Source organism: Azolla caroliniana, unplaced genomic scaffold (assembly GCF_043228905.1).
Source record: "Azolla caroliniana isolate FFs.n. ecotype wild unplaced genomic scaffold, voAzoCaro1.0.p SCAF_21, whole genome shotgun sequence".
NCBI lineage: Eukaryota > Viridiplantae > Streptophyta > Polypodiopsida > Salviniales > Salviniaceae > Azolla > Azolla caroliniana.
The window spans coordinates 1,187,603-1,197,933 of NW_028230456.1; the positions used below are offsets into that span (position 1 = coordinate 1,187,603).

General features: G+C 39.3%; 1 protein-coding gene across 1 annotated transcript; it reads left to right on the forward strand.

Annotated features, from left to right (window-relative positions):
- Positions 1-629: 629 nt before the first annotated feature.
- On the forward strand, positions 630-2,041 carry LOC147850208 (uncharacterized). The gene has a single exon (XM_087336128.1). It carries the CDS (start codon positions 910-912, stop codon positions 1,657-1,659), a length of 750 nt encoding a protein of 249 aa, XP_087192254.1. The 5' UTR covers positions 630-909; the 3' UTR covers positions 1,660-2,041.
- The last annotated feature ends 8,290 nt before the right edge of the window (positions 2,042-10,331 follow it).

The window sequence follows — 10,331 nt, forward strand, 5'->3', positions numbered from 1 at the left end:
GGGGATTTCGGAAAACTAGAGAGAGAGAGAGAGAGAGAGAGAGAGAGAGAGGATCCAAAGGAGAAAAAGGAGGACTGAAACAAATAGTCATTTTTTTATATTTGTATCTATGTATTTCGTTTGAATGTACATAAATAATTAGAGTAACGAAGTAAAAAAATAAAATAAGAATAATAAAAGTAAAATGAGCGCGTCGTATGTAAAAAAGCAGCCAAGCCCAGGGGCAGAGGCAGGGGAGGGGCTACAATAAAAAACAAATTGAAATTACAAAGCCATTTACTTTAGGAATTTTAATATAATAAGTAATAGATAAAAAAAAAAAGAGGCTACAATAAATAATAAAAAAATTTGAAATTACAAAGCAAGAAAAATTAATTAGGAAAATAGAAGGCGAAGGAAGGCAGCCCATATCCCATAACATAAAACATAAACATAAACAACATAAACAACATAAACATAAACATAAACGTAAACGTAAAACATAAACATAAACATAAGCAATAGCGTAGCATCATACATACCATACATACATACATTAGCATGTTCTTCTGCGTTATTTACAAACATGGCCGTATTTTTAACACTGTGCACCACCCACTTCACTCGCTCACTACTATATATAAAGCGTCTGTCTGTCTGTCTGTCTGTGGATGAGCAGCACCTGCACTTGACCATCTTCATCTAATCTTAACCTAATCCAATCCAATCCAATCCAATCCAATATCATCTGCATCATTTTCTTCTTGCTACTACTACTACTACTACTACTACTACTAGACGAGTCACTGTAGTCACTGCAGAAAACGAAGGGGGGGGGGGAGAAGGCAACGTAGGAGTGTAGCAGCAAGCAGCAAAGGAGCAGCTCCAGAAGAAGAAGAAGAAGAAGAAGAAGAAGAAAAGGTGGCGGCCATGGGCACTCCTTATCTCCATCTCCTCCTCACCTTCTTCTTGGTGGTGGTGGTGGCCATTTCCTCCTCCTCCTCCTCCGGCGGAGGCGTCGACGCCCATTGGGGCGGCGGAGGCGGCGGCGGCTGGCCCATCTACTCCTACAAGAGCCCTCCTCCACCTCCACCTACCCCCACTTACACCTACAAGAGCCCGCCACCTCCGTCGCCATCTCCGCCACCACCTTCGCCATCTCCGCCGCCTCCTTCGCCATCTCCGCCGCCTCCTTCGCCATCTCCGCCGCCTCCTTCCCCATCTCCGCCGCCTCCTTCCCCATCTCCGCCGCCTCCTTCGCCATCTCCGCCTCCCCCTTCTCCATCTCCGCCTCCCCCTTATGTCTACAAGAGCCCCCCTCCTCCTTCTCCATCTCCGCCTCCCCCTTATGTCTACAAGAGCCCCCCTCCTCCTTCTCCATCTCCTCCTCCCCCTTATGTCTACAAGAGCCCCCCTCCTCCTTCTCCATCTCCTCCTCCCCCTTATGTCTACAACAGCCCCCCTCCTCCTTCTCCATCTCCTCCTCCCCCTTATGTCTACAACAGCCCCCCTCCTCCTTCTCCATCTCCCCCTCCCCCTTATGTCTACCATAGCCCTCCCCCTCCCCCTCCTTCTCCTCCTCCTCCATCTCCATCTCCGCCCCCTCCTTCTCCATCTCCTCCTCCTCCTCTGCGATACTTCTACAGTAGCCCCCCTCCCCCTCCCTCCACTCCCTACTAACTAACTACCTCCTCCTCCTCCACCTCCATTTCTTTCTTTACCCTCCCACTCCTCCATTTCCACATTAAATTTGCCTATTATTAGCCTTTCTTTATCAATTCCTGTTTTCTAATCTTTTGGTATTCTTATGATCATTACTACTAATACTACTACTACTCCTACTACTACTATTACCGCCATTACGCATTGTTATAATTGTGTTTCTTCTCAATTCCCCTTTAGTTTCTTTTTCTTATGATGACCATGCTGCAGACCCTGCTCTTCTTGTCTGCAAAGAAGAAAGATTCTCCTGAGAATTCGACGTAAATCCATCCATATATGAATAAAATGAAATGACGCAATGAATGTAATAGAGCTTTTTAACTTTGATTCATTCGTTGAACTCGAGTCTGCTCATGCTTTGCTTTGATTTAACTTAATGTTACTTCCGTTTGCTTTGTGATACCAATGAATGTATCAAAATCCATTGCTTCATTAAGTTAACATCCTTTTTTAAAATCAACGAATCTCCAACCAGGAAATATATTAATGGTCGTTATACTCATTAATAATGTAATTAGGAACGATCGTTCATTCCTAATGATTTAAACTTTTTCTCAAATGGGTGGGTGACTTCTTATGTGTTAATGATCCATACTTTGAGATTTGTGTTAACCCATTGCATGGGGATCTGCATTGGATCAAACAGTAATTTGCTCCTCAAAGTACTATGGTAATGTGAACGAGGAAGTCTGGATCAACACTACCCATCTCCTTCTCCTTTACTCAATCTCTGTGTCCACGTGTCCTTTTAGCCACGAAATTCCTTTTTGTGAGCTGTATTTAGTGATGGATGGATGGATGTATGGGGCTGTCTTGTGTGACTCTGGTTTTTGGTTGTATCTTATGAGACAAAAGGAGTGTACAATAAATAGTAGGAAAACCCTTGGTTGTGAGTGGTCTCCACTAGGCTCTTTACTTTTTTGTTTTCTTGTTGTGACCATGTTTTAACGCCATGGATCACCTATATCATCATATAAGATGTGATGTGTTTGTGCTTTCTCTTTGATAACCAACTTGTAGTGATTGGATCATCCGTGGGCGAGTGATAGGGAAATGATCATTTGTAGACGATCGACGATTTACTTGTAGTATGTCGTGAATGTCGTAGTCTCTCTTGGTGCAATAAGATTAAATGATGATGATGGTGATATACTTATAAGCTTCATGGATCTGTGATCGCTTATTATAAGTGTACCGACAATAGTATTTTAGAGCATTCGTGTCCCGATACACAGATGGAACATGCAAGCTCGATGAAAGAATTTATGGATTTAATTGAACTCTGTTACCAACATGATGGCCACGAAGTGTCACGTTATAAGAAGATTGATGACCCTAGGGAAGTGTTGTAGATATGTCGAAGAAATGTTTTACCTTGTCTAGGAAACTCTTTGTTGAGACTAAATCTAGTTTCTGTATACAATGGTGTTTTTCTTTTAGGGCTCACGAAGAAGTAAAGACAAATAGGGCCCCTCCCCACCCACCCAAAGTAATGAATGTGAGGGTATTTGGTCTTGTCAATGTCTCTTCAATATCCCCAGCTTGACTTCCTAGTACTTTGTAATAGGCCTTTGCTTAAATTTATACATTCAATGTAAAGATTCCATGTGCCTCTCGTGTTTTTGCAAGCTTTGAGCGTATTAAATATTGTTGATCTTGCTCTTTTCATGTATTCAATACCGACATTCCGAGACTTAAGAAGGACTTAGAAACACTAATTTCCCAACAAAGTCAACATCAAAGGCAAAAAGGTTCTTAATATTGACGACTTCTCTTTACACATAATCACCCATCATTTGTACCATGGAAAACAATCAATCAAGTCACCAAAGACGTTGAATAATTTAATTGCGTAGATGTACATATAGATGTCTTATAAAACTAAAGGGATGATAATGGCACATTACACATTTTTAGAGATGTTTGAAAAATGCTAGACCAAACCATGGGGTTTTGCACCAAGTGAAAAGTATTCATGTTGAAAAAGAACTCCCTTGGTGACCAAGACCATTGCAATGCATTATATTTCTCTTGTGGGTTGCCCTGTTGCTCCGTTGTAATAATGGCTGGTGACAAGCACGTTTGGTGTCAGTAGAAAGGGTGATCATTTGGGTTCCATGTAACATGCACCACGAAGACAAGAGGATGCATAGCCAAAGTACTTGACAAAGCAAGATTAATTATTAGATTATGTGGACAACAAGAGGATGCACAAACAAGTATGTACTTGACAAAGCAAATATTAATTTTTCGATTACATGGACAGCAAAGAGGAAGCACATTCAAGTACTTGACAATGCAAAGATTAATTGTGAGATCATGTGGACAACAAGAGCATGCACACACAAAGTACTTGACAAAGCAAAGATGTTATTACCAAAGTGCTGAAATGCGATCACAATGGGGAGCCCAACCTTTAGTGCTCATAAGTGACCAAAAATAGATACAATTGAATGGGGCAAGGAGATCTCCTCAGTTCAATAGATCCAAGAACCTTCTTCAAGTGATCCACACAATTTCCATACATCGATATTTTTTTCCCTTTTCAATAGTTGATGGCTTTTAGCACCAACCATATGCGACAAACCTAATGCCTCACAACACCAATGTAATATCCCACATGTTACACTACCTCTCCACACCTATCATATTGTAAATGAGGTGTCGTGTGTAAAGTGAACAATAAATGATGTTGCAATTTATGTCAACAATCACACGAAACATAATCCCTGGTTATGTCTTTTATTTGATGTAAAATTATTATTAGTGCAATTGCTCACTATTAAAATACCAACTCAAGTTCACTATATCACAACATTAAATGTCAACATCTTTTGCTTTTGGTCAAATGCTAGTTGAGCTAATTGGCCAAAGTTAGATTCAAAGAACCAAATTGAACTAGCCTAGCAACATTGTTGGAACAACACAATTGCATAGAGCATGATCAAATTTTTATATCTACTTGGTTAATGCTTTTTCAGAGCTTCCTGGCTCAACAAAATACTTTTATGTCAAGTCATATTCCTTGGAGGTTGACGTCGCGTGTGGTACCTACCACTACCATAAGAACGAGCCCTATGAGCAAGGAGTGAACCACTCTACTTGGTTAATGCTTTTTATATGTACTTGGTTAATGCTTTTTTTAGAGCTTGATGGCTCAACCAAACACTTTTATGTCAAGTCATATTCCTTGGGAGTTTGAGTTTGTTTGTTGTTTTGAGACCCTTTGAGTTATAGTTTAGGTTTCAAATGAACCCTACCTCATAAATATATAAAATAACCTTGTGAGAAAGTTCTTATGTGTTTGTTACAAATTTCATTATCATGGCTCTATCTATATATTAATACCATGAACATGCTTTGATAGCAATGTGATGGTTTTTGGAGGAAAATGAATGTTGGGAAGTGTTCAACAAGAACATTACTTAATACTTCTAATAAACTTGTCGAAAGAGGTTCAATAAGAAGATTAACATGCTTAAATAAAGTTGTTACAGAGCTCTTCGATAGGAAATATTACACGAAATGTTTTAGAAAGTATAAGCATGAGATTTTGATGGAACGTGTCGAAAAGTGAAGAAAAGTAAGATTGATGAATAAAACTGTGTTGGGAAATTCGATGATGTAAACATGTTGGAAAGTGTTCAATCATATGAAGCTTGATGAATAAATATATCTAGAGGAAAGGTGTTCAAGAATATTGATCCTGTTGGAAAGTGTTCTAGACTAGGTAAATGTGTACACCATGCTTTTTAGATTAGGAAGAAAACACACACAAAAAGAAAACTAGAAAGTTGAGGAGGGACTCCTCCCCACACCTCAAACCCAATGTAATCAATGTTACGCTTACTTGGTCTTGACAAGGTCTCCATTTACACAATCGTGAACATTTGGTCTATAACTTTATGATACTTTACCAGATAAGCCTTGCCCAAATTATTCTTCCCTTGCCCAAATTATTCTTCAATGTGTACGTATGTGCCTCTCATGTTTTGCTCTTGTCCGGATATTAAACATCATGATGATCACCATGTCATCCCACATGTGGAGTGATCATGCCATCACACTCATGTGTACTATACTCGTACATCAGAAACCCACAAAGACTGATTACCCTCGACGGGCAATTATATATCTACTAAAAAGTTTCCATTGTTGACCTTGATAAGAATTTAAATATAATTTGTTTTGCAATGATCCACATAAAAGACAAAAGACAAAAAAAGTGACTCAAAAAACTTTATAGTTTATCGAGGATAAACCTACTAGTGTTCAAAAAATTGTAGGGATGATGATTGTCAATTGAACATTGATTATCCAAAGGGGAGATATTCAAGTTAGAAAGAGGTTCCCTTTGTGTTGTATTGTATAGTTGGTATAGCACTATAGTATCTAAGGGTTGCAAAAATGCACATAACTGAATTTAAAGTCATTATTAATTACATTCAACATTATGAGTTGATTATTGTCAAAGAAGCTATGTTAATGATAATTACTTCATAGTTATTATGATTATTATTATTATTACATCAATAACTATAGAGTGTTATTGGTCCCTTTCAAGTTGATAATGACTAGAAGACTATTCCAACTAATCTATATGAGGGTTGTGGTGTGTCTTGAGTAGGAGGCAATTACCCTTCTACCCAAAGAATTTGCTCACACCTCTTATCCATGCCTCTCAATGCACAACATGCGCTTCACTGGGTCATTGCCTCAAGGACATCCACTTAAATATCTAGAGTGATACTTGCCCATAAGATTCATATAGTAACAGAACTATGCTACATGTGAATACACCAATAAAGCAAGCCAACTTACTATGAAGATCATTGACAAACTATCCAAACAATGCACTAACCCACATGGTTAACGTAAAAGTGATTAGCGATTACTTAGAATAAAACATGATATAAACATGATCGTCGAGGATTGAATCATTTCCACTTGGCGTATCAGAATTGTTGACGTTGTATTGGTTCTACGTGGACATAAGATGGTTGATCTCAATTGTCACATCCACCATTAGTTCTTGACAAGCTTAAGTAATATATACTCGTATGTCTGTTGTTGTCATGAGCATGTAATTTTGTTTCCTATACTATTTTTATTGTGTAAGAGTTGCAAGAGCCTATGATTTTGTGGCTTGATACAAAGGTCCATAATGTGAGGGTGGGGCAAAATATGAAAAATCGCAATGAACGTGAAGACATGCAATGACACTTCAAACCCAATTTGACACATCACCAATATTAGTGAACATCATATTAACGCAGCAAGAACGTGTTAAATGCCCCCACTATGATAAACAACGTAACGTTAGTCATAGAAGTATTGGAACAAGGCAAGCAAGGCAAATAAAAAGTCGCGAATGCTTCATCAAAGACCTTAAAGGACAAAAACTACCTAGTTATCCGTGGAAGAAAAGAAAGGTAAAGGTTTATCCTTAATAACAATGAGATGAAATCCATGTCGTTTATTTAAGGAAAATGGGCACATCCAACATTGAAATATAACACAAACAAGAGGATTTGTGACCAAATGTCTAAACTTCACTAGGAATAACTAAGTCTTCTTACATCATGTGAGAGAATTAGAAGATATAAAAGTATTGGGGGGATATCCTCTCTCTTTCCCCCCAAAAAACTCCTTCCATTAGTTATAAAATTTTACAAATGAGATTGTTATATACAAATCCCTGTAAGGACGCAATAGTTCCATCTTATGTGGATGCCCATTGACTCAAGAAAGGGAGAGGATGACCATTGTTGGATGAAGGTTGGTCGTTGTCTTTAAAATCCGTCGGATCCGCCCGTGAGGCTATCATATTAGCCCTTTAGAGTAGTTACAAATTCACTCCAAATCTCTTGCATTAACGTTACTAGATGCACGGTTTGGTTGGAAAAGGCCCGTCTACATCCTTGTTTCCATAGAATCCAAAGAGTTATTGGGCTATCCAATTCCAACACAACTTGAGATATGACATTAATAGGAGTTTTGTGTCCGATATTGTCGATGGTGGGAAAAAAACCTCTTGTGCTTTTATCACCAAAGTCGACTCCTCCTCCTGATGTTCGTATTTGTCAACTGGGGCTTGCCATGATGTTATAGACCAAAATGAAGTAAAAAGAAGGAAAATAGATTGGATGGAAGAACCCGTTCCACCCGACCACCCCCAAGCTATGACCTAGACATAGCCAACCTACCACTGACGTCCCATCCCGCCGGATATTAGGATGACTAATACCTTGGAAGAGATAACACGATCGTCGAGATGAAAGCCTAGACCGCACCATCGGTGTCTAAGACAGTAGCCTTCCGACGTAACCCTTATGAGGGTAGCTAAGCCGCATATTTATACCTCTTCCTAGGCCCCTTGAATAGATGTGTCATTCTAAAAGGCTCTCCATTCATTGGTCCCCTTTTTAACATTAGTGAACATACCCTTCACTTATGTAAATATTAGCGACCTACTCTCACTTACGTTATGTGTACATAACATACTCCCCTAGATTGCACTACTTCAAAAGATTGCACTCCTGCAATATAAAGTGAGGAAATTGTGCCTTAAGAGTATGTGCGTTGTCGTGAAGATCCGTCACTACGTGCGGATCGTGAGGTGGAACCGTCGGGGTTCTGGACCGGAAGGATTCAAAGTCGGTACAAGCTTTGGCACAAGCTTTAGCAAGAAAGTACTTAAGATAGATTGGGAAAGAGAGAAGTTGAGATTACACGATTGAGAGAGATTGATTGAACTTTTAACTTTAGATTTAAGAAACAAGTTACACCATCAATTTGATAACGAATTTCTTCTTCTTAATTTCATAATAAAAAAAAACGTGTTTTTTTTTTTCCTCCCCCTTCCTTCTTTTATAGATGCTCTCATGCATATGATGCATGTGAGGGTACAAGACATGCATAAATTGCATGTTTGCCATTTGGCGCTTATGTATTACATGTGGTGCATGATAACCATGTCACTCATTTTAGCTCTCATGTATGAGAATTGACATGTAAAAGTACAATGATAGAAATATAATTTCAACTAAATAGCATGGCTTAATGGTAAGCCAATTGATTCCTAACTTGGAGGTGCAAGGTTTGAATCCTTCCTTGCCCTCCTTGTATATGTATATATATTTATATATTTATTTATCTAGTCGTCGGACGTCGGTTCGTCGGTTACCGGTGCCTCGCCGGATACCGGTGCCGCCGCCAGATGTCGTTGGTTGCCGGTGCGTCGTCGGATACCGGTGTCTCACTAGCGCCGGATTGCCGTCGGATGCCGCCGGATCACCGGCTCCATCGCCGGTTCGGTTTTGGTTGGCCAAAACCCTTTACGAGTAGCTAACCCACCTCCACTCTTAGTTCAAGTTACCTTGAACTCTCTATGCTCCACACATAGACACAAAGATAATATCTTTTGCTCCACCTTATATATGATGAGAGCCGTATTTGTTGTGCCTATGTGGGATATCTCACAATTTTCTCTTTTCCTTTCACAAACTTTATACCCTCATATCTTGACATTTAGTTGTCCGTTTCTCGTGTAATAAAGTGCATTCGAAACCTCCATCATTTTGTACTTAGATATTAAATTTATTTAAAATGTTATCTTCACAATTATTGTACTATGTGATTCATACTCGATTTCGTACGTTTTATGGGATTTTCACACTATTGCCGAAAATCTTCATGACAGCGTGTTCCCATGTGGCATCATCAATAGGTTTATCCATCCATTTGATCTTGAATAGCCGAATCTCTTTAGAATGTAAATGTTTAACTGTACGAGAATGAAGAATTTATTCAGGAATATGAGGTTTGTAAGCAAAATCCTCTAATGTTACAACATCTTGGATTGTGATGGCGTTATCACCAAAGCCTAAAAATGGTTTTAGTCGATTGACGTGAAAAACAAGATGAATACCAACGTTATGGGGTAAGGCAAGGTGATAAGCAGATGATCCAACTCGCTTAAGGATTTCAAATGGGCCACAATATCGTGGGGTTAACTTAGCGCCCTTGCCCATAGACAATGACGTAGAGTCAGTAGGGACACGCAAAAAAAAAAATTGACCAATAGTAAATGAATGAGGACGTCTATCCTGATCAACATAAAATCGAGCATGATCTTGAGTTGTTCGAACATTTTCTTTGGCAATATGCAACATTTGGTTCATGTCTTGGAAAAAATTGGGTGTATTGTCTAATGTATCATGATGAATAGTGACATCAACTAGGGCATGTTTTCATGGAGGATTCCGGCAAAAGGGGGAAAGGATGCCAAATGCCTTGAACGGAGAATTTTGGCCACAAGAAGGAGAACTCGCCGAATGCGTGTGCACACGGGGGGTGTGCAAGTATGCACATGAAAGGGGAGTCTTTATTAAAAACAAATGTACATATTCAAGTATTTGTAAGTACTAGGTAGATAATGTTATAAGGTACTTTAATGTCCCTCAAAAAGAGGAGAATAAAGTGTGTGATGAGAGGATATCGTGGGAAGATCTCTGCAGAAAAACGACTATCTTTATGATTGATGTAACGACCTCTCCTTGGGCTATAAAAGGGGAGGACAGAGAGAGAAGCGGGGGATCGATCGCTTTGGAGGAGGATGTGTTGTCGGT